This window comes from Chiloscyllium plagiosum, unplaced genomic scaffold (genome assembly GCF_037043375.1).
Source record: "Chiloscyllium plagiosum isolate Xiang-an unplaced genomic scaffold, Cpla_swu_hap1 HiC_scaffold_18, whole genome shotgun sequence".
Taxonomy (NCBI): domain Eukaryota; kingdom Metazoa; phylum Chordata; class Chondrichthyes; order Orectolobiformes; family Hemiscylliidae; genus Chiloscyllium; species Chiloscyllium plagiosum.
The window spans coordinates 40,851,425-40,877,684 of NW_028270156.1; the positions used below are offsets into that span (position 1 = coordinate 40,851,425).

The window sequence follows — 26,260 nt, forward strand, 5'->3', positions numbered from 1 at the left end:
CCTGTGACCAATTCAATTGGCACTAACCCACCCCCTCCCAACCTAATAGTTATGCCCAAAATATCCAACAGAGTGCTTAACCCCCAAGCCAACTTCCCTCTTGACCTAATCTGACTATGCCTCCACCACCCCACTGACAATTTGACAAATACCCTCTGATCCCCTGACTTCCCCAACCAGACCTGACTATTCCTGATTTGACAATCCTCTGCCCAAGACCATAAGAAACTACAGAGAGTTGTGAACACACCCCAATCCATCACCCAAATCAACCTCTCATCCATTAACTCCATCTCCCTGCCTCAGGAAGACAGCCAACATCATCAAAGACCCCTCCTACCTCAATTATAGGTTCTTCCAACCTCTTCCATCAGGCAAAGGTATGAAAGGCTAAAAACATGCACCAACAGGTTCAAGCACAGCTTCTTTCCTGCTGTTATTAGATTTCTGAATGGACTTCTCAATTTTCAAATCTAATATTGACCTTGATTTTTGTGATTTGGAGGTGCCAGTGTTGGACTGGCGTGTACACAGTTAAAAATCACACAACACCAGGTTATAATCCAACAAGTTTATTTGAAAGCACTAGCTTTCAGAGTGCTGCTCCCTTAACAGGTGGGGTTGTCTAAATAGACCTGTTGGACTATAACCTGGTGTTGTGTGATTTTTTAACTTTGGTTTTTGTGCATCTTCTTTGCAGCTGTAACTTTGTATTCCTCACTCTGTTTGATTACCCGATGATCTTTGTATGTTGTGATCTGCCTGTACTATACACAAAACAAAACTTTTCACAGTACCTAGTTGCATGTGACAATAACAAATCAAACCAAATTATATCAAATCACTAACCTCACCACACGTCAACTCATTAACCCACTTTCCCACTGACACATTTAGACCCCTCTCCACCTCAGCCACATACCCACTTACCACAGTCACCAACCCACCTTCCCACCTACCCATTCACAAACATTCAAGCTGCAGATTTAGACTTGCCAGATGGCATCCAGTGTCACTAAGAGATGCATTTCTGGCCTTTCCCACTCTCATCTGGAAATCTGGGCTCAGAAAATCCAGGAGAAATGCAAAGAAGTGTCATGTTGAGGAAATATTCAAGTGGAATGGCAATCTGACAGTGATACTTGGAACATGAGGACTATAGTTTTACATACTTTAAACTGTATTATATCTTGTAATATGTGTTTATTATATATAGAGAGGTAAGAATATGGTGATAATGCCACTGGACGAGTGATCAGTTAACATTCTGGGGATACAGGTTTGAATCCCGCTATAGGAGATGGTGACATTGAATTCAGTTTTAAAAATCTGTAAATATAAAAGAGTTCATTGATGACTATTGCCAAGTGTCATAAAAAGAAAGGAAGTATGGCCTTTATGTGATTCCAGACATATAATAATGTGGTTGACTCTTAACCACCCTCTGAAATGGCCTAACCTAGCTTGCCGCTATCAAAAATTGGTACAGAAAGTTTAAACAAAGTAATGAAACCGGACAGACCACCCAACATTAAAAAAACACAGTCTTGTCAACCTTGCAAAGTCCTTCTTACTGACAACTGGGGGCTTAAGCTAAAATTGGGAGAGCAATCTCACGGATTTATTCATGATGAAGGGCTTTTGCCCGAAACGTCGATTTTACTGCTCCTCAGATGCTGCCCGAACTACTGTGCTCTTCCAGCACCACTAATCCAGAATCTGGTTTCCAGGATCTGCAGTCATTGTTTTTACCTATCTCACAGACTAGTCAAGCAAGAGCCTCATGATCATTTAATCATACCTTACAAACGATATCCCCAACTTGTTGGTTTGACAGCCATTTCAAGTGTTGAGTTCAGCAACTACAGACTTTATTTTGCAATCATACACTGGGAAACGTACTTGGTAAAAGTGCAGCAAAGTCCCTCTCCAAAACACATCTACATAATAATTTATACACTTAATTATTACATTGCTTTACAATATTTTTACAGTTCACTTGTCATTGAATATCTTAGCACTTATAGCACATATCTGTATCAATAAAAAGGGCTATCTATGCTCTGCAGATATGATTTCATGTTCCCATTATGTCTCCAGTTTGGCTCTCATCAACCTGAGGATCTTGTTTCAAGCTATTGTTCAGTTTTACAACTTACATACATTCTTAGCTTGGCTCCTACAGTATTGGCTTTGTATTCCATCGTGCCTACAGTTTCATCTACATTTTCCTTCATGTTCAGATTAGATGTTTGATTAGATTAGATTCCCTAGAGTATGGAAACAGGCCATTTGACCCAACAAGTCTACACCAACCCTCTGAAGAGTAACCCACCCAGACCCATTCCCCTATCCTATAGGTACCCATGACTAATGCACCTAACACTACGGGCAATTTGATTCACTGAATAGTTGAAGAGGGAATACCAGAAGCAGTCAGGCATACCCAAAAATGAGAGGTCAACCTGGGTGAAGCCACAACACAGAAATACTTGCATGTCAAGTCCCAAAAGCAGCAAATAAGTGATCTAGCAAACAACAGATCAGAACTAACTCCATAGTCCTGTTAGATCTAGTCAGGAATGGTGGTAGCTAATGATACAACTAACAGGAGTTAGAGGGTCCACTATGAACATCATTCTCAACAAAGAGAAGCCCAGCACAGTGCAAAAGACACCTTTAGCCATAAGGGCCTGGTGGATGATCCATCTTAGTCTCCTCCTGAAGTCCCTAGCACCATCGATACCAGTCCTCAGCCAATTTGATTCACTGCATGTCATATCAAGAAATGGCTGATTGCACTGAAAGATGCAAAGGCTATTACCCTTGACAACAATAAAACAAGTGTTGAAGGCATGTTCCATACCCAGCTGCTCCCTAGCCAAGCTGCTCAATGCAACTACAACACTGGCATTAACCTGAAAATTTAGAAAATTGCTCAGATATGTCCTGTCCACAAAAAAATCTGACCCTGCCAATTATCACACTCTCAGTGTACCCTCAATAATCAGAAAATTGATGAAAGGGGTCATCACCAGTGCTATCAAATGGCAAAGGAATGACCTGTTTACCACTGCTCAGTTTAACTTCCACCGGAGCCACTCAGTTCCTGAACTCATTACAGCCTTGGTCCAAATATGTACAAAAAAGCTTAACCCAGAGGTGGGGGATGTGACTCCTCTTGACATCAAGGTGCCATTTAACTGAATATGGCCTCAAGAAACCCTAGCAAGACTGGAGTCGATAAGAATCAGGAGGAAACTCTGCACAGATCGAAGTCATAGCAGGCACAAAAGAAGATGGCTTTGGTTGTTGGATGTCAATTATCTCACCTCCAGAACATTTCTGAAGAAGTTTCTCGGGGTAATAACCTAGGCCCAACCATCTTCAACTACTTAATCAGTTACCTTTTCTCTTTGAAAAAAGGTTAGAAGTGGGGATGTTTGTCGATGATTATTCAATGTTCTGCACCATTTGTGAATCTTAGGTACTGAAACAGTTTGAGTCTACATGTAACAAGGTCTGAAAAATATTCAGGCTTGTGTTGTTAAGTGACAACTAACATTCACACCACACAGGTTGCAGATAATGACCTCTCCAACTCCTATTAGAGGATCTAACCATTGTCCCACAATGTTCAATACCATTATGGGGTGGCATGGTGGCTCAGTGGTTAGTACTGCTGCCTCACAGCACCAGGGACCTAGGTTCGATTACAGCCTCTGGCAATTGTCTGTGTGGAATTTGGACATTCTCCCCGTGTCTGTGTGGGTTTCCTGCAGGTGCTCCGGTTTCCTCCCACAGTCCAAAGATGTGCAGATCAGGTGAATTGGCCATTCTATATTGCCCATAGTGTTAGGTGTATTAGTCAGAGGGAAATGGGGTCTTGGAGGGTAACTCTTTGGAGCGTCAGTGAGGACTTGTTAGGCTGAAGGGCCTGTTTCCACACTGTAGGGAATCTAATCTGATTACTGTCACTGAATTTCCCCCACTGCCAACATCCTGGAAGTTACTATTGACCAGAAACTGAACCAAAACACCCATAAATTGTGTGTCCGCAACAACAAGTCAAAAGCTAGGAATTCTGCACTGAGTAAGTCACCTCCTGCATCCCCAGTGCTTGTCTACAAGGCATGAGCCAGATGTTTAGTATAATATTCTTCACTTATCTAGAATAGAGCAGCTCAGAGTTCAACATTATCCAGGATAAAATATCCCCCTTAATCAGCACCATACCCACCACCATCAACATTCACTTCCTTCACCACTGATGTACAGTGGCAGCAGGTGTATCATGCACTCAACAACTACCAAGGCTCACAGCACCTTCCAAACACATGACCTCTACCACATAGAAAAACAAGGGCACCAGATGCATAGAACTACCACAATTTGTGAGTTCTCCTCCCTGAGGATTTTGGATAAATCATAGGAAAGTGAGCAGGGGCGGGGGCGGATGATGTCAATGGCCTCAGATGCCGAAAGAGTTTACACCACTTGATGTTGCCAATGGAAATACATACCACTGATGGTCCCCATCGATGTTTAATCTACATGACAAAGAAGTGAGGTTTCACCATAGTGGAGATCTGCACCTTGCATCAAATTACAAAGAAATTTACAGCTTTTTGCCCAAATGTTGGATTAATGCAAAGTTTCTGCTCAATATGAGCCTCCTCTCATCTAATTTTATTTTAACACCAATATATTCTTTAAATCATTTCTCCCTCAAGTATGTTAAATACATCTTGCATGTGGCTGCAAAAAGACATATTTTGTTGAAGATTTTCATCTTGCAGCAGAAGAAAATGCTGATTAGTTGGCAAATGGACACTGATTAAAGGAGGCATCGTTATGGAAAATGCACCAGTTAATTATAAATGACAGTTAACTGCCATTTTTTGTGTATAAATTATAGATCAGGCAGATTGACTGTCAAGTTGATTGCATACTGTATAAAAGTTTTGCCTTAATTTGGATTTTAACACTGGTCATAGCTTTTATTACAGTTTATACAGGTTGCTAAATAGTTTGATTCCGTATCAGGAACAGAAGGTGTCTTTAAGTGCATCAGTCTTTTTGAAATGTTCATTAATAGATGTTCATAGAATCTGTGAGAGTATAATGTAATAGAATATATGATTAAATATTTTTGTTGTAAGGCTTTGAATTGATATTCACTTATTTTACTGAAATGCTTATTCCCAACACTAAGATGTGCCAGAACTTTCTGCTATCTGTTTTAGACCCCTCCATTTCACACTGATACTACAGCTGAAATCAGGATTGTTTTAATATAGCAACTAATGGATTGGAAGTTGGTTCCACATATTTTTGTCAAATGTTATTATGGATGATTACAAGGCAGAAGTATGGTAGTCCTGCAGTTTGGCCAACAGTGTCTCTGCCTTTCCATGAAGAAAATAGTGGCCTCAGTGTCTCATGCAAACTCCCTAAATTCAGGGTTTTCTCAGAGGCACCAAAATTAAATAGGGCATTTGATTTTGTCACCTCATATATACAACTGTGGGACAGGCTGTACACGGGTTCCTTCACAATATTTTATCATGTGTTATTATTACATGGACACTGTCTAATTGCTTATGCTAAAAGACATATTGGGAGTAGTCATTTCACATTTGGGAAAAATGCAATTTCTATTGACTTCTTCTCTGCAACCAGAAATCTCTCAGTTTTGCCATTCATTTGGCATCTGATTGACTGTCCTGACCTATCATCTCTTGTGTTGTACCAACTGCTGCATACCAATGCGTACAATTACGATCAGCATGAATGTCATAGCTGTTGTCTGCTATGTTTGCTTGTTCGACAAGTGACATTATTAACCTAATAAACTATCTTTGAGAATACCTGGCTTTTTCCAAAGTTATTAACTGTTGTACATTGGTTAAGATGTAACCTTTTGCTTCCTTCTGCTTCTGCTTAGGAAACAAATGTTCTTGGTTTCAAGGGACCTCGGAAGATGAGTGTAATCATTCCTGGCATGAACATGGATCATGAAAGAGTGTCTATCAGGCCTCGCAATGTAAGTTTCAAGACATCAACAGCCTCCATTTGAAATTCACAATCATGTAATACCTCTCATTAAAGGAAGCAGTACAGTACAGGCCAGTGAGAGAAATAATGGACCTGGTGCTTCTCCTGCTTCTGGGCTCTTAATTTGTTTCTCCCCTAAATGTTCCCTCTCACGTCCTTCAATTTCCAAGAATTGGGAAACATATTTATAGTGTTTTAGCAGTCTTAGCTAAACATGATCATTCATTTAATGCAACCAGATAGCTCTGTTGAAATTGGTTTTATGCAATATCCAGACAGCAATATCCAAAATAATTAAACTTTGCAAACACTACAATCTACAGTACTGTAGTGTGTGTAAATGGGAAAAATCTGAATAGTTAGTGATATGTTTTTATTTTCACATGGCTCTTCATTTCACTTTCAAGTTTTAAAAATGGCAAAACTGTCCAGTAACTTAGCACTAATATGCAGTATTGTGTATTGCTCTCCACAAAAGTGTGCTTTGTTAACAGAAAAATTACACATTGCATTGACTGATAAGTATTTTCTCATTTTAAATTGAAATGAACTACATTTATCCAGCATGGAGTGTAAAATAACACAGCAAAGTATTGGAATGTTTGAACTCTAAAATATAAACAGAAACTGCTGGAAATACTCAGCAGGCCAAGCAGCATTTATGGAGAGAGAAACAAAGCGAATACTTCAGATCCACCAGAATATCAGTGTGGGGTTCTGCAGAGTTACATAGGGGCTGCCCCTGTATGACTCAAACCCAACCACGACCGACTCCCACAGCCATCTGCTATAAACCGACCGACTCCCACAGCTACCCAGACTACACCTCCTCCCACCCTGCCCCCTGTAAAAACGCCATCCCATATTCCCAATTCCTTCATTTCCGCCGCATCTGCTCCCAGGAGGACCAGTTCCAAAACCGTACAACCCAGATGGCCTCCTTCTTCAAGGACCGCAATTTCCCGCCAGACGTAGTCGACGATGCCCTCCACCGCATCTCTTCCACTTCCCTCTCCTCCGCCCTTGAGCCCCGCCCCTCCAACTGCCACTAGGATAGAACCCCACTGGTCCTCACCTACCACCCCACCAACCTCCATGTACAACGTATCATCCGCCGTCATTTCCGCCACCTCCAAACGGACCCCACCACCAATGATATATTTCCCTCCCCTCCCCTATCAGCGTTCCGAAAAGACCACTCCCTCCGTGACTCCCTCGTCAGGTCCACATCCCCCACCAACCCAACCTCCACTCCCGGCACCTTCCCTTGCAACCGCAAGAAATGCAAAACTTGCACCCACACCTCCCCCCTTACTTCCCTCCAAGGCCCCAAGGGACACTTGCATATCCGCCACAAATTCACCTGCACCTCCACACACATCATCTATTGCATGCGCTGCACCCGATGTGGCCTCCTCTATATTGGGGAGACAGGCCGCCTACTTGTGGAACATGTCAGAGAACACCTCTGGGACACCCAGACCAACCAACCCAACCACCCCGTAGCCCAACACTTTAACTCCCCCTCCCACTCCACCAAGGACATGCAGGTCCTTGGACTCCTCCATCGCCAGACCATGGCAACACGATGGTTGGAGGAAGAGCGCCTCATCTTTTGCCTGGGAACCCTCCAACCACAAGGGATGAACGCAGACTTCTCCAGTTTCCTCATTTCCTCTACCCCCACCTTGTCTCAGTCAAATCCCTCGAACTCAGCACCGCCTTCCTAACCTGCAATCATCTTCCTGACCTCTCCACCCCCACCCCACTCTGGCCTATCACCCTCACCTTGACCTCCCTCCACCTATCGCATTTCCAAAGCCCCTCCCCCAAGTCCCCTTTTATCTTAGCCTGCTGGACACACTTTCCTCATTCCTGAAGAAGGGCTTATGCCCGAAACTTCGATTCTCCTGTTCCTTGGATGCTGCCTGACCTGCTGCGCTTTTCCAGCAACACATTTTCAGCTAGTGAAGGTGTTTAGTATACTTTCCTTTATTAGTCAGAGCATTGAGTATAGAAGTTGGGAGGTCATGTTGCGGCTGTACAGGAAATTGGTTAGGCCACTTTTGGAATATTATGTGCAATTCTGGCCTCCCTCTTATGGGAATGATGTTGTGAAACTTGAAAGGGTTCAGAAAAGATTTACAAGGATATTGCCAGGGTTTGGGCTACAGGGAGAGACTGAATAGGCTGGGACTGTTTCCTGTGGAGCATTGGAGGTTAATGGGTGACCTTATAGAGGTTTATAAAATCATGAGAGGAATGGATAGGGTTAATAGACAAAGTCCCTTCCCTAGGTTGGGGGAGTCCACAACTAGAGTGCATACGTTTAGGTTGAGAGGGGAAAGATTTAAAAGGGACCTAAGGAGTAATGTTTTCATGCAGAGGGTGGAATGAGCTGCCAGAGAAAATGGTGGAGGATGGTACAATTACATCATTTAAAAGACATCTGGATGGGCGCATGAATAGGAAGGGTTTAGAGGGATATGGGCCAAGTGTTGGCAAATGGGACTAGATTAATTTAGGATATCTGGTTGGCATGGACGCGCTAGACCTAACGGTCTGTTTCCATGCTGTACATCTCTATGACTCTGTCTGGCTTGGGAAGTGTAAATGATGGGCTGTCTTGAGGATGACATGTCTGTGAAAAGCAACCCAAATGCTGAGCCTACTGTCCTTTGAACAATTTCACCATTTGGTTCATTGTTCTGTGAACCTGATTTTAATGTACAAAATCTAAATTTGGATCAGCTCTGACTGAGACTCCTGGTTCAGGCATAACCTAATTCAGGCATAACCTAATTCTGTTTATTGTGCATAAATTGGGACCTTGACCATACTATGTGGAGAGAACTGATTAATAGTCAGCCATCAGATGATCAAGCTTCAGAGCTTCCACCGGAGTTGACATTCCTACCAGCACTGTGTGTGCATCATTTTGTTCTTATAGTTGTTACTTCTGCAACATAGATACTCTGTGCTTTCAAGATCATTTTAATTAAGGTAGGTGAAAGCATTGACTATTGACTTGGAGATGTAAGTATCTCTATAACAAGATGTTTACAAAATTAACATGTGGAGCCAAACTACTTGTTTTTTCTCATGCCAGGCACCAAGGATGCTGCCCATTACAGCATCTGTAGTCAAAAGAAGAAATTCTAGGCTAATTGTGTTCATTAATTTCTTATTTAGCCTGAGGGAAACGTTTTTTAATTAGTCCATTAGGTCCATTGGCTATTCACTGAAGTGGAGATTGTGCTAATTGTGCTGACTAAATCCAAACTATTTCCCAGAATTGTTCCTGCTATGTTATTCGCATTAAGGTTATTTACATGACGTCTTTAAAAAAAAATTGCTGTTGCTTACTTTATCAGCTAATTTACTTGTTTTTGAATTAATTCTTTGAAGGATGCAATGTGATTAAATGGAGAAGCTGGCTTCTTCACTGTTTAGTCAGTAAAATCAGTCAATGTCTTGACGCTAACCAACTATTTTTTAAACTTCAGTTGAAAGTTGTTGACACAACAAAAGACTGCTACTAATTTATTGACCTTGACCAATCATTCAGCTAACTAGTAAGGTAACATCAAATGCTGTGATCAATTCTCGCTAATGGGCTAAAAAAAAACCCCAAAGAACTGCAGATGCTGGATCTTTCTGAAGGAACCGAAACATTAACTCTGCTTTCTCTCCACAGATGCTGCCAGACTTCCTGAGTTTCTTCAGCAATTTCAGTTTTTGTTCTAGTTAATAGGCTTTCTGAATCGTGCAGATAGTAGATTATTGTCAGTCCAGAACTAGTCAGTTCCAAGATATAATTTGATTCAAATCAATTTAGCAAAGAAAATGACAGCGTAGATTTCCTGTAAGTAAGCCAAATACCTATATTCCAGTATTTCCTGTGTAATTTTCTCTTTATTTCACCTTTAACATCTGGTGTTAGTTACTGGTAAATAAACCAGGCACACAGAGCTTGACATGATCTCAATCCTGTCCAAGTAAGATAGAGAATGGAATTTCACTGATTCCATGATGATGTGCTTGGATGTAGAAGGTGGTAAGAAGAAAAATCCTTCAGGCAATAGATTGAGACAGATTCATAAAATGCTCTCACCACTCGCCAAATTACCCAGAGGCATTCAGGGAATGGAAGTGGGATGGCCACAGATTGGAGGGGAGTCAATTGAGCCTGTGAAAGGAACAATTGACCACACTTTTTTAAAATCTATTTTCCATAGACTCTACTGAGGATCAATGGTTCATTGCTTAAAAGATGCAAGAATTCAGTGGCAGGCAAGTGTTGGTGGAAACTAATAAGAACAGAATTCAGCTGAGTTTGCAAATGGGACAAGGTCTTTTTAGTGAATCAAAAGTTGGGACCTTTACAGGAATTTCAGTGTGTAAGCCCCATGGTTAAGGGCTGCTTTAGAAGGGTGTGGCAGGGAGGAATTTATGGGATCTTCCAGTCAGTGGCTCTTAGCAGGATTAAGCAGGTGACAAAAGCTCAGGTCCAGACAGCATGGCAATACGTTAGGATTTGTACTGATTGGAGAAGTCAGGTTGAGAGGAAATTGGATGTGGTACCATAGCAGTATTCCCTCAGGCTCAGCTGTGTGTGTGTGGCCAGCAAGGCTCCCTAGAAGCAGAGCTGAAAATGTGTTGCTGGAAAAGCGCAGCAGGTCAGGCAGCATCCAAGGAGCAGGAGAATCAATGTTTCGGGCATGAGCCCTTCTTCAGCTCTGATCTCCAGCATCTACAGTCCTCACTTTCTCCTCCCTAGAAGCAGTCAGGTATGATAACGGTCTCTCAATTTCCACATCAGTAAGCAACCAGCTATATGTTCAGATACAGTCTTTAGAGGCACTGGCTCTCTAGCATCTCTACAAAGCTGTGCGTTTGGTTGTACACCCTATGTATTACACCTTCTTTCAACATTAGTCTACCTTCTGCCTCCTATGCACCACCTTTTCCACGTTCCATTGTAATATCATTCCAGCTGCTGTTCCATTGCATCTGATTAGTATAATCTGTTTCACCCAATCTCCTCCACATTGGGGGAATCCAGCTCTGAAAGCTTATTGCCCATTTAGATTGACAGAATGGCTGTAGCTGCCATGGTGTTGCCTGCTCTGGTTGCAGGGAACCTGAGGAATACCCTTCCACAGCAGCCCTTCACTGTTGGGCTTACATACTGCAATCCCTGTCAAGGTCCCAACCTTCGATTCCCTACAGAAAATGACTGCAGGACTCCAAATAAACCCTCAAGGCATGTACTAGCTCTTCAGGAAGCTGCCATGACCCACATATCCTCAGTAAATCATAAGAATATAAGAACTAGGAGCAGGAGTGGCAATGACTATATTCCAAGGATTAATATATGTAAAGTCACGTGGTAGCAATGACCATATTCCATGGATTAATATAAGTAAAGTCACATGGTGGCAACAGTTGTATTGTTTTTCCGCCTCATGTTAGGGTTTCAAAAGGTGTTGGCAACAGTGTCTTCAGTGGCTACCCCTTGTGATCCAGCATCCATCCATTAATTTAGTTGGGTCACCTTGAGAGTTGTTAGTTAAAGAGGAAGTGGATAGATTTTTGAAATATCAGAGAGATGACGGTTATGCTGATCTTGTACAAAAGAGGAATTGAAGCCTAGACAGATCAACCATGATTTTGTCAAATAGTGGGACAGGCTTCAGGGGCCAAATGTCTTTGCAAGACACATGAGCTCATAATGCACTGACAGAAATACACTGTTGTCTTCTGTTAGTTAAATTGTGCCACTTTAAATGTCCATCATTGTGTCAGTTGGAGGCCAACCATAAATGGTTTTTCACTCTTCTCAATGCATCAAGCACCTCTGTCTCAATATAGCCCTCTTGTGGGAGGCAACTCCGTGGATCCGCTTATACACTGATCCTTGGACATTACCTCGGTGGAGGTTGGTCACCTCAGTTCGCATCTCATGGCTGCCAGAAGAGATGCAGTTCTGCCACATTGCCATGATACATGCCACCCACCTTGTCAGACCTCACAGGTCATTTGTAAAGTTTCTGTCCATATTACTGCAACCCTGTGACTGCTGATAATTTCAGCCACCTTCAGCCATGTTTTCTTCCTCAGGCTTGCTGGCTTCTTCCTTCTCCCCTGAAGGATCACCTCCTTGGAGATCTCACTGAAACAAGAATCCATCTTTCCTCTTGCTTCAGCCACTTACTGGTTCCCTCCTGCTGCACCCCTTTCTATGCCCTCTATGTGTGCAGCCTGTATAGCTGCTAGCATCCTGTCAGCCACCCTTTCTTGGCCAAGGTCAACACTAGATGAATACTAATTGGCTGATTATTGGAAGATCGCTGAAGATCTCATTCCTATATAACCTGCAAATGTTTTCCTGAGTTGGGACATGAACTCTTTTAATCCACCCCAAAATATTATAAGGAAATGCTAGCTTTCAACTTACATAAGAAGACTATTTTGGAGAGGGAGTGGGATATATAGCAACAAGTTGTTACCTTGCTCAGACCATGAAATATGATATTTGTCAAAGACAGTCATGAATCTACATCGACTTGAAGAAACTTGAATCAGTGTTATCTTCTCTTTTTGATGAAGGAACATGAAACTTTGCTGGCAGGATGGCAGAACAAAAATACGGAGAGTATAATTGAGCTTCACAACAAAACTCCAGTATGGAATGATGATACTCAATCCTATGTCCTTAATTTCCATGGTCGGGTTACACAGGCTTCTGTGAAGAATTTCCAAATTATTCATGACAATGACCGTAAGTAGTAAACTCATAGCTGTATAGAAACTTCTAGAAACAATTAAAATGAATGACAATATTTGTGACTGTGATACCAGGAAGCATAGGGCTTGATTGAGTAAAATATGTATTGAACCCGAGAATGGCAACACATACAACATTAAATAGCTGTTAAATTGTTACTGCGTATCACATTAGGTTAAGCTTAATTTGAGTGGAGTTCTATCATATATTTTCAATTTGAAATAAACCGTTCTATTAGTAATATATTGGAAAAAGAAATTGACCTTTTCAACACATTGTTGCTAAAACTTTGGTGAGAGTCCATAGAATGAAATAGGTTAGATCTTGGCCTCAGAAAAGCATTTCCAGCTGGCCTTTGGTGGAGGAAGGGCTGAGGAGTTTTGCCTGGCACAGGACTGAGAATCATCATGAAGAGAAACTGAGACCAAGCTCACCAAGGGGTTCTTAGAAGACTCCCAGCTCTGTGCTCTTTGATCATAATTTACACCCAGTTGGGGTGTGAAGGGGTTGGAGGTATTCCTTCATTATGGCATGAAAGTGTCAGTCTAAAGAGTATACTCCAGTCCTTGAACGAGACTCAAACCTGTAACTTTCTGAAGTATGTACCTACAGAGCCAAAACTTTCACACTGGCAAACATTTAGAATAAATGACCAATATTGCTAAATTGTTTAATAGAATATGTTTTAAGTGGTTAAGATTAGATTAGATTGCCTACAGTGCAGAAACAGGCCCTTTGGCCCAACAGGTTCACACTGACCCACCGAACACTAACCCACCCAGACCAATTCCCCTAATCCCTACTCCCTACTAAGGCACCTGTCACTATGGGCAATTTAGCATTGCCAATTCACCTGACCTGCACACCTTTGGACTGTGGGAGGAAACCAGAGCACCCGGAGGGAACCCACACAGACACGGAGAGAATGTGCAAACTCCACACAGTCACCCGAGGCTGGAATCAAACCCGGGTCCCTGGGGCTGCGAGGCAGCAGTGCTAACCGCTGAGCCACCATACCACCCATTAAACAGCCCCTCCTTTAATGGCCCAATTATTAAATAATTACAGAGGTCATTTTGAATGGATTTCCCAATGCCAATCCACTTGCTTTTAGCTATAATCTGCACCATTGTCAACATTTCTAATTTCAGCTTTCATTCAACAGGATGTATGCTTAGTTAATTATCCTTATCAGTACTACTATTAACCCTATAATTCAGCTTCCAGAAACATCTTTCTTTTAAGTCACTTATAGGACATATGCATTTCTGGTTTGGATAGCATTTACTGCCCATCCCTAATAACCCAGAGGACAGTTAAGAATCATATTGCTGTCGGTCTGGAGTCACATATAGGCCAGACCAGGTAAGGATGGCAGATTTCCTTCCCTAAAGGGCATTAGTGAACCAGATTGGTTTTTCCCGACAATCGACAATTAGACTCTTCATTCCAGAATTTTTTAAAATTGAATTCAAATTCTACCATTTTTGTGCCAGGAATAGAACCCAGGTCCCCAGATCATGAGTTGAGTTTCTGGATTAATGGTCAAGCGATAATACCACAAGGCTCCCCATTTCATCCCACTTTTTGCACCACACAGTTGACAATAATTACTTCAATCAGACGAGACTAAGGGATATATTTTTTTCACTGATTCCTCTATGAGTCAGTGAAAATGGAAAATTCATTCTCTAGTATATAATGTCACCGACATTTTTGCTAATGTTAGTCATTATAGCAAAACAAATGGCTGCCAATGGTAATCCAATGTCATTGAGTGAAAAGCCTGAAATATTTTTATATTTCATTGCAGTAATATTGCAACAATCAACTTGTTAACTATGTGGGGTGGGCAAGGAAAGGAATTTGACAGCTCCACAATTGGCATTAAGCAAAGTGGGGCAGTGGGTTCATCACAATCCTGGCTGTTGAAGGAGTGCAAACATGAAAGACTGTAACCAGATAGCATGAAGGTTTATATGGGGCCTAGAGCAGCCTACAGCAGTCCCTTTTCAAACAACTTCCATGACTGGTTAGTGCTCAGTCCAACAGAACAGAACATGCATTCTGACTACTGGCTGTCTTATGTTTGTGATCATCTGCCATTCCATTCATGCTGAAAAGTGGGACAGTCGATTAAAGTTGGCTCCAATGTATTTATAATTTTCATCACTGTATCAATCAGAGAAACTCTTCTAAATACACTTAAAACATAAATAAGGACAATTGCTTCCCGCAAGTCAGTAATGTTTTGGTTCCAGTACATGCTGCTTTGTTGCTCTGATCTCATGCTGCTTCAGTAATGGAAAAGGCTGGATGGAGCAGTATTCTGCAAATCGGTGGTGGAGAGGGTTTAAGAGCCATTGCCAGATAAAGACATTGTTAATCCACAAATAGCTTTCTTGTGTATAAAATCCATTTTCGTTCTATTTTATAATATGGAACTCATATTTCACATGTTATCATTTTATGCATAATCCTGATAGGGACAGGTTATTTCCAAATATTTTCAAGAACTACAGTTCTTTATACACTCTTGAGAGCAATATTACATTAAATAATTAGTGTGCTTTCCAGATGTTATTCAACATTTTTTTGTGATGCTCAACACTAATTAAAGTAAACACTGTCCATCTCCAGATGGAACAGAATTCAAACTAAACAAAACACATCAATTAAAGGGAACATTGTAGATTTTGACAGTTACCAAGTGATTTTGGATATGAAAGCTATTAAAGATTTCACAAACTGCTGTGGCTTTTCTTCCTTGGTACAGATTGCCATTTCAGCTCTGTGATTAGATTACAGTTTTGTAACTCTTCCAGTTATCCATCACTTTCAATAAACTTGCTCTGAGCTGAGTTGTACAATGATGGGTAGAGGGCAGCAGAACAGATGTGAAGTAATGGTGGAACATCATTCTGCAAATTGAATGAAATTTTATGCAAAAAGAATCAACTATTTGTTTGTATTTTTTATAGCGGATTATATAGTGATGCAGTTTGGTCGGGTGGCTGAAGACGTCTTTACCATGGACTACAACTACCCAATGTGCGCATTGCAAGCATTTGCGATTGCTCTGTCAAGCTTCGATAGTAAACTAGCTTGTGAATAATTGGAACATTCGAAGGAGCAACATGTATTTGAAGGACAAGCTTGCTTTCTTTGCTTTGATATATTGGTTGCAGATCATAGACATAATTCATCCTCAGTATCGTACATTTCGTTGCAAGTTTACGGGATGATTAAAATTGAATCGGGGTTCAAAATCCAGCGTAGGACCCATTTTAAATATTTTAATAAGCCTTGTGTCCGTTTCACTTTTTTGTTAAACAGGCACGGGTCTTTGCATGGTCCGTAAGGCATCACTGTTGTGGTAATTTTGTGTGGACCTTTGGAACAAAACATTGTCCTAAAAAGAAAATAAAGGAAAATAGAACTTTTATTCTGAAATGGCAGCTATAGAATCCCATGGGTATTGAATCAGAATATGAGAGAAATTTCTTCACGTTAACCTTTAAAGTACTAACCTTTGTGTCATTTCTTGTACGTATTCAGGTTATTCTTTTCAGTTTGGTTAGAAGGTACTTTCCACAAATGTCATTGTGCTTGTTCTGCCAGTACCTTATGCAGCACAGTAGTAATTAACCTAATGCTGCTGATGTTTAACCATGCAATCCAATCTGTAAGAGAAATTCATTATTTCAAGCGATAGTGTGATTGACCATTTGAATACAGTTTATAAACTAATATTAATATTATTCTAATGATTTTCCATTCATTCATTTTTGTTTACTTTTACATGGGATATTGTCCAAATATTGACATCCGAGAAAGAGATATTCTCCTTATGTTGGATCATTTATCGTTGAGGCAACTTAGACAGAGTTTGCATGGATATGTATTTCCTTATATGCAAATGAATATGTTAATGACACTGTGTGGAGGTTTTTCATCATTGTGTCTCGATTGCACTGTTGGAAAATAATGTGGGTTGCAAGCATTTCAATGACGATGATAGGAATCAAAAGAAAATTATGGAGGGGGAGGCTAAGTATGTGGCTACCTCTGGGATCTCTGGTCAATTAAGGATGGCAGGTAGGTTCCTGATTGTGGAGGCCATTCAGCATTGGTAGAGCAGCAGCCCCTGCATCAACAATGGGAAATACTGATCTATGTATGTACACTGGACTTGGGAAGGTGGGGGAGGATTCAAAATGCCACCTTGCAAAGTATTTTCATGTTTCATGATAAATAATGTTGATATCTGTCAAACTGTCATTGTGGAGAGCAGTGACGGCCATGGTGGATAAGGATTAAATTGCATGATGCGTCAATAGTCTGCCGTCTGCCTTCAGGAGATGGCCCCCCTTCACCAGCCTGGATTCTGATCTGTGCTCTCACGGGCAATTTAATTGGCATAATTGGCTACTTACAACTGGCAGGCAGCCTCCTTCAAAATAACTTGAGGACTTAACCATTGCAAAAAACTGGCGCATCAGTATTGGACCTTGCAAGCACTCAGGATTTTAGTCTCGTCTCCACACCTTCAAGAAAATTTACTTCTGCGCATTAAATATTTAAGTTTCCTATTTCCTATCATGCACCCGACATTGGACTAATGAATAAAAGTAAGCATCAATAAAGTATAAGATAATAAATAAGGGAAAGAATGTTAAACAGAATAACTTTAAATTTAAAAAAAATGGATACTTCTAGGTTAAAAAGAATGACAAATAAGGTCTCATTTATTAAACATACTTTATAAAGGATCAAGCTTTCAAGCAGGTAAATGTAAAAGTGGATGGATAAAGACTAGTGAAATTTTCCACAAGTTCCTATTTGTACCCAGGTCAATGACGCTGAGCTCTCATGTAATGGAGAAATGGATGTTAATACACGTTTTTGGTTACTGGAATTTGCAACTACAGGAGCAGCTGAAGTGACCTGTGTAGAGGTGTTGAAGTGGAACTAGATAATCATATCAGGGCGAAAGAGTCAGGAGGTTATGCTGATAGAGTTAGATGAAGTTGAGTGGGGCAAGTCTCATGCTGAGCAAAAATACTGGCATGAACCTTTAGTGCCAAATGACCTGTTTCTGTGTTGCACATTCTATAATGTTCTATGTTTTTATTAGCTCTGGCTCCATGAATATCATTACATTTTACTATAGGCTTGTAGTAGTTTATTTTTCAAGCAGAAGTCAACACTCTTAAAGATTGTGATAATGCTTGGGAATCACCCAAGCTCCACGTTTCTTCTGTTCCCACATTATTAAAAATGAGTTTTGGTTGCAAATAATTCTAAGCTATTGTACCAAGGTCAAAGATTGGATTTTCTTTGAAGCGTTTGTACATCAGTTTGTACACTGTCTGAAGGAGATTTTCATCAAAATGGCATTCAATGGATATTGTTCACATAAGCATTTGGGACCCTTGCACTTGTCTATCCCCTTTTGAATTTAGCATTGCTGAGCATGATTTGTTCTTTTTGGGAGAATGGCAGAACATTCTCACATGTAAACTAGTCTTTGTGGGTGGACAGAAACACATTATTATATTAATTACTACTCCATTAGAAGCATCTAGCTATTTTTACATTGAACTTAGAAACTGAGTAAGACCAGTAGCATAAAAAGAAAGATTTGCATTTATTTTGCATCACAAATGACCACAGGACATTCCACTGTGCTTTACTGCCAATAGAATACTTTTGAAGTGAAATCACTATTGATAATGTCAGAATTGCAGCAGCCAATTTCTACATAGCAAGCTCACACAAACAACAATGCGATAATAATCAAATAATCTATTTTGAGATGTCATGTAAGGGATAATTATTGGCCAGAACATGAGGATAACACCTCTGCTTGTCTTCAAAATAGTACCACTGGGGATCATTAACATCCATCTAATAGACCGATGGGGTCTCAGTTTTAATAGCTTCCCCGAAAGATGACAGCATTAATATGCAGCACTAAACTGGAGTGTCAGCCTATTGTGTTCATTTCCTGAAATGGGATTTGAACTCATAAACTTCAGACACAGAGATGAGACAGCCACCAAATGAACCATGTCATGAAGCTGTAATGATGATAATAAATTGGCTTTGGCTTTATCTCAGGGTCATGGGCCAAAAAAATCTTATCAAAGTTAGGAAACTAAATGCTGAACTATGGTTGTGCGATTTTATTGTGAAAAGCTAATGTGTTCATAATGAATTTCTTCATCTGTAGCATTAAACATTGAAGTTGCAACTGCACCTAACAAAATAATGAATGAAACTATTTGATGCAATCATGTTGAATGCATCAATAATACACTGCATATTTTCTAGGCTGAAATCTTGTGACCATAATCAAGTAAAAGGTTTAAATTCACTATTAAAATGAATACCCTGGAGGTTGTGACATTCCATTTGTTATTAAATATATGTGTCACCACATATGACTGGGTGAAATAAAGCAGATCTCATTTGGGACAACCTGTGTTAGAATCAATATCACTTACAAGAAAATAATGTGACTAGATTATGTGCATATGGTTATTTATGTTATAATACTAGCCTGTGACCACAAATCGGATTATTCTGGCATTGAGTATCAACATAAGAAAGCAGGAGTAGGTAATACTGCCTCTCAAGCCTACTCCATCATTGAACAAGACCATAGCTGATCTCCATACTCAACTCCACTTTCCAATATCCCTTGGTTCTCTTAAAATCCAAATTCTATTAATCTTGGACATACTCAGCAAGTAAGTATCCATAGGGCAAAAGTGAGGACTGCAGATGCTGGAGATAAGAGTCTAGATTAGAGTGGTGCTGGAAAAACACAGCAGGTCAGGCAGCAAATGCTTTGTCATCTCTAACTCCTTCTGAAACAATGTCCCGAATTCTAGGCTATAGACACAGGGGAAGAACCTCAGCTTAAAGGCTCTCAGAATCTTTCAGGTTTCACTGAAATTATCTATCAGTCTTCTAAACTCCTATCTCATTATCTTCAATGCATCTGCATGGGACAAACTGCTCAGCTAGGAATAAATGTAAGGAACCTTGGCCAGAGCTTCTCTAAGGCACTTGTACCCTTCCTCGGTACAGCAACCAAATCGGTACATGATACTGCAGCTGTAGTCTCACTCTCATTAGACCATTGATTTCACACTATTTCTGATCTGTTTGGGGTTTCCCACCATGAAAGCAGAGAACAGTTGGTGGAATCTTCTACTTTCATTGATGGTGAGATGGGGAGGGGTTGGGGAGAGGGGGGGGGAGGGGGGAGGTGGTGGAGAGATTGGATAGGATGACGATGCATCTAAATCCTGCTGCCTTTGCACCTCTGAGCAGCTAGAGTCCTGAGCAGGGAGCCCTATAGTCGGCATGTCCAGGCTGCTGCCAATTTAGACCATAGTTGGTGAATTAAGTAGTACAAAGGTCTCATTTCACCAGTGTTGGGATTAAGCCAGCTACAGACAAGCCTGGTGACACATGACGTGCAGCTAAAGATCATGTGGCCAGCTTGTCACCTCTGGGTGGGGAGATGCCTTGATCAAAGAAACTCAGTGCCTGCTCAAGGGATTAGACACCGGGAAGGGGGAGGCCAGCTGACTGCCATTCCTTGCTATTACTGCTGACATTCATGCTCGCCACTCCCTGGTACCTCCACCCCCAGAACTCCATCCTCCCCTGCCACCAACATTACTTACAAGTGACCTAGGTCCATGGGCAATGCTGGGATTATGGCCCCTGTCCTCTGGCCCATTCAGTGGCACTTCTGAGCACAAGATTTTCACCTCGGATTCTGGCTCCTGGAGAAGTCTTGCTGGCTAGCACCCACTATCTGATTGGCTTGTAACTCGGCAGGCCTCCCTAAAAAGAGTCAGTGCAAGTCTCTCGCAATCTGTCCGGCTAACAACCAAAACCCCCAATGCCTCAACAACGTATCAGGATCATTCTTAGCCAACAGGCTGCTCACTATGAGATTACTAATTAACTTGTCTGATCACAGAAGGCAAGATACCAAGTAGTCTTTTCCCCGTTGTTTCCACTATGTATTGTTCTCAAACACTATTTCAAATGCATTCTATAAAGTCATCCTCCAAATTACTTTTGTCAATTTGACATGTCTAGTCTATATAAAGATTAAGGTCTCCCAGGGCTTTACTGAAACCTTTGATTCCAATTCCTCATAATTCTTGATCAACGATACTGATACTGTTAGAATGCCTATAAACTATTCCCACCTCTGTTCTCTGCCCCTTGTTACTTCTCATCTCCATCATTCTGATTCTACTCCTTGATATACTGAGCATTCCTTCAGAGTATCTTGTCTTTTTTTTATAATCGGGCTATCATCACCATCTTTCCGTTTTGCCTTTCTGAAATGTCATGTGCTCAGGAATATTTAGTTCCCAACCTTGATCACTATGCAACCGTATCTTTGTATTATTTGTTAGATTAACGCCACCTGTACTGATGCTTTGGTCCAATTATCTGAATTAATTGCTTGGTGACAAATAGAAGATTATATCAGTTTTTAAACTTTACATTTCTGCTTTTCCCTTTGTCACATTTACGGCTGAAAGAACACACATGAAGTCACAGGTTTAATTTTTGTCAAATATTTAACAGGGTGTAAGGAGGTTGTTTTTCATCGCATTTACATGTATTCCCTGTCTTTCATGTAGTACCTCCAGATCAAATGACCCTCTATGAACTACTTGTACCATATCCAAGTGACATATAATACCTATTACTCAATTTGCCGTTATGACACCCTCCACCTTTTATAGTGTTTGATTCCACAAACTATTCTCCAATGTACAGACTGGAATTCAGAACTGCCTTGGAAATTCTACCTCATTACTGTAGTTGTGTATATTCATTCTATGCATGCTTAAATTGATGCAGATAAACACATAACATTATTTAAGTTATGAATGCAGGCTGAGAAGCTTAGTAGAATGAAAAGATTGTTGGTTCAAAGTGGAATTGGGGCACATATCAGGTGTGGCAGAGTAGGGCCTTCCCTGAAATATGAACAGATATTTGCAATCATTCACATAACAGACAAATATTGTCCTTGATTTACAGCAGAAATGGCTGCAATCATTGAGCAGTATATGGAACTGTAGACATGGAAAGGTTTAGTGGAATGGATAATAGTCTCACTGAACATGGTGGAGTAGAAAAGATACTTGATAAAAAGATAAAAGATGAAAAACATTTGCTTCTGTAAACTGAAAAATCTGATTGGTGAAACAAGCATTTGCAACACAGCATGCAAGTAAATATGCCCTCCAAATATTAAATATCTTTCATCTGAACCATGCAACCTATAAGAGCTTACTCAGTGCAAGACAGTACATGCAGAAAAGAGCAGGGAAGTAAATGGTCGGAATTCTAGATAAAATTGTATAAGAAAGAATTAAAGAACAAGTGTGTGTGCTAACCTGAACGGGTTACAACAATTCTGAAGTGGATTCACACTAAGAAAGCTTGTAAATCAGGATGTTGCTTATCTAATTTTTAAGTAAGCTCATGTCTATTAAGTTATATCATTTGTAATTCTTCAACTTTCCAATTTTTCCGATAGATTGACCTGTTCTTAATCACATATAGCAATTGCAGCTCAGAAACTCACCTTTCAACCTAACAGATCTATGTTTCCCACAAAGTCTTTTTGCTTTTTTTATTCATATATTCTGGTTGTCACTGCATTAATTTCCGATCCTTAAATTGCCCTTGAAGCTGCCTTCTTGGACACAAGTGACTAGCTTGCTGTGGCATTTCAGAAAGCAATTACAAATGAACCACATTGTTGTGGTTCTGGCCTCACAGGTAGATCAAATTGGCTGTAAATGACAGATTTCCTTTCCTAAAGGCGATACGCAAACCAGATTTTTTTTAACAACAGTCTGAATGTTTCATGATCTGATATTACTCCAAATTTATTTATTGCTCCCCACATGCTGTCATTGGGTTTGAGGTCTAATATTAGCCCAGGCCTATTATTGCACGTATAACCACTATTATACCATACTTTCCATACTAGAAACTAGGTCCTCCAACAGTGCAGTATTCCTCTGGAGTGTGAGTTTAGGTCTTTGTGTTCAAGCCTCTGTTTTTGGAATTGAGTCCACAGCCTTCTGTCTCAGAGGTTAGAGCACTAATTTCTCCTGAATCATAGCTAGTACCTGCATGTTATTTTAGACTCTTGTCACTTCTAGCTGATTGTACATTCAGTAGCATTTTTCATGGAGTAGCATTCATTCAGAGAAGAGCAAAAATCCAGAATGCAAACAGAAAACCTTCTGAGCCATACCCCACTTTACATGTGCTTGTTATCGGTGCAGTCTTCAAAGAAACAAAACCAAGGAAAAATATTGGTTTTGATTGTGACTTAAGGTTCATGGAGCTATAAAGCTCATTTCCACATTGAATATATATGTATGGGAATGGGTTTCATAAATAATATTTTATGGCCTTTTTAAAGTGCAAAGGTACAGAAATATGCTAATAAATATTTTAGTATAAGAATTGTGATTTTGGTAAATCTATTTTAACTCATGTTAACACCTTCATTGCTATGCTATATATCTTATACATTGTCCATATCAGTCAGCTGGCTTTGTTTTGGAAGATATTAATGTTTTACAGTTTTTAAAAAAACAAACATGAGTGTTTTGCATGTGCATTATGCTACCTGCTAGCATGCATGGTCCGTTTACTATTGTGTTGACTGTTTCTTAATAAATGGAGGCCATGTATTCAGATGTTTTATTTCTTGTTATAAATATTAAATAACTGATGTACTCTGTTAAATTTAATGCTATCCATATGTATCATAACTGTGTACAGTGTGATAAAGCTCCTATGTCAAATAATATAGACAAATGTCCCAATTGAGTGAAGGGCCCCTTGTTTTGTCCTGTTGGTGTGCATGTGAGTGTGTGTGAGGCTCATGATTAATTTCTGCAATGGTCTACCAGACATGGCCTGATATTTACATCATATTTTATGTAAAATCCGTTTATAAAATGCCACATGTTCCAAATGTGCAATGTATATTTAAACTTGGCTTTATATTTTATCAGGTTACTTGTAATTTCTCTCATGCTGCTTCTACTCACAGTCTGCCTGCACTATCACAACACATCTACGGCTGAGTGTCCCATTTTAGTTGCACAAGTAACATGTTGAAGAAAGTCAATGACCATTTTTGTTATTTAATTAAAGACAAGTGACAGTGTTCTATGTCATGTAAAGATCCTACTTATTGAATAGAATTTTTGAATAAATAACCTCAAAAGCCTTGCTGTTTTAATTCATTACATTTAAATTTGTATGCAATATATTGTAGCTAATTTTTCATACTTTATGCATGGACCAATGTAAGAATACGATTTTTTTTCTATTGTGTTGTAAAATGCTCAGGTACAAACTACAGTTCATTGTTTACTTTATAGCCAGACAATGTACGAGGAACTCCTATATTCTTTTAGTTATTGAAGCTTTTTTTTTGTCTATTCTAATACTTAGTTCCCTTTGACCATTCTCTCTAGCATCTAAATAAATCTGTAAGTTACAAAGGAAAATAAATATAATGGTCCAGTCCAGGTAAGGAGCAGCATTTACTCAAAGTGATTTGACAACCTTCTCAACAATGGATCTAAGATGTTCTTATGGGTCTTTCTTCAGTTGGAAGAGGATTGAGCAAAGGAGAAAAACTACAGATTCTGAATTGGAAGACTGCGAGTGCTTGAAGCAAGCAAGAGGGATGATTAGATAGCTTGAATTATAAAGTGATGTAGGAGAGGTTTCTACAGCCTGGGAGGTGAGACATTGGTTCCAGTGCGCTCAGATTAAAGATAAACATCACTGCTTTTTGTAATTCTCAAAGCCCATCATCATACTCTAACAATGTGATCAAAAAAGCTTCAATGGGTAAACATGTTGCTGAAAAGTAACATTTGATGAGGCACTTTAGAATTTCAACACTCTAAATACTAAATAAAGGAACAATAGCTTCCCACCTATGGTATTTTAAAATCGCTGAAATTTTTCTTTTAATGATCTATTCAGAAATATCTCCTTTAACTTTGTTAAACTTGAACCATGCCTTTGTTCAAGTATCCTGAACTTGTCAAAGGTTATGCCAGTGAGCCAAGTAAACCATCTTAATTATTTGACAGAAACTGCTGGCAAAACTCATCAAGTCTGGCAACATCTTGGGAAGAAAACAAAGTTCTGAGTCCAGAAACTCTTCATCAGAACTACGCATACTGCCGCAGATGCTGCTAGACCATCTGTATTTCACCAACATTCCTAGTTTTGTTTCAGATGTTCAGCAACCACAGTTCTTTGTTTAATCTTAGTTATTTGAGTGCAATTTTTAAAGAACATCCCAGGAACTTTAAGTATTTCTATATCTTTATCCTAAAAAAAGTGAATTGACAGACATCCAGGTTACTTAGTTTAGTGTTGCAGAACTAAAATATCCTAAGTGGCAATGATTTTGTTCATGCATGGAAACATGATTTTGGCCATTATGGGATGGGTTTCAAGAGTGGCAGCAATAGTATATGGAAGTAACACATAAAAGTTATGTGTTAAAGAAGGAGAAGTGCAGCATGAAATACTTTGTCTAGAGTTTTAGAAGTTCTTTTGGGTTGGTATAGTACATGTTTCATCTGTTTTTGATTTGAGTCCTTATCTTCAGTAAGACAAAAACAAAATTGATCTTCTCGAAGCACGGTAGCTGATGGTAGTTTTAAACTAACCACCCACTTGGAAAGGGTCAGGATGGTGTGCAATGCTGATTTTCCAACCTGCCTGATTTAATTTCCCAGTGAAGAATAAGATTACATAATGTATAGGACTGGCATTTCCAATCCTAAGGGAGACTCTGCCAGCCAATAGGATTAAAATTGCCGCATTAGTATCACTCAGGAAATAGCATGGTGAGTGACAGTAGTGCTGTTCATCATAGAAGATGTGGATTAATAAATGTTTTCAACACTTTATTCTTATTCAAAGAACAGACTATCAAGAACAATCTGCAGTTCACTATCAAGCTAAGCAATTGCAGGACAGTCATATAATCTATAGCAAAAGATCAACTGTATCACTTTGAAAAGGTCTTGGTAGGCCCTCTTTCTGCACACAAACATTACTCAGGAAAAGCAAAATGGCCAATTCAATGTTGCTATTTCTATTCAAGAGTAAAATCTCCTCCTCTATTGGATTTCTTTATGATAACAACTGGTTTACACTTGCTGTGACAACTCCATTTAGATGGCTTAAACAGAAATCAGGTGCACCCTTCAATTTCAAATTAATCGACCCATTAAAAAGAATGCCCATTACAGAACTGTGCGCTGATACTGAGAAAACTTAATGAATAGTTAATTTGCA

General features: G+C 39.9%; 1 protein-coding gene across 6 annotated transcripts in view; it reads left to right on the top strand.

Moving 5' to 3' along the window:
- The window catches only part of tub (TUB bipartite transcription factor), a 467,593-nt gene extending 447,537 nt beyond the window's left edge, over nt 1–20,056 (top strand). For all 6 annotated transcript variants that reach the window (XM_043705827.2, XM_043705828.2, XM_087996532.1 and 3 more), the window contains 3 exons: nt 5,948–6,046; nt 12,670–12,841; nt 15,829–20,056. In XM_043705827.2, coding sequence (XP_043561762.2) covers nt 5,948–6,046; nt 12,670–12,841; nt 15,829–15,962 — 405 coding nt within the window. In that variant the 3' untranslated portion in view covers nt 15,963–20,056. The remainder of the gene's footprint in view (nt 1–5,947; nt 6,047–12,669; nt 12,842–15,828) is intronic.
- Nucleotides 20,057–26,260: the final 6,204 nt, after the last annotated feature.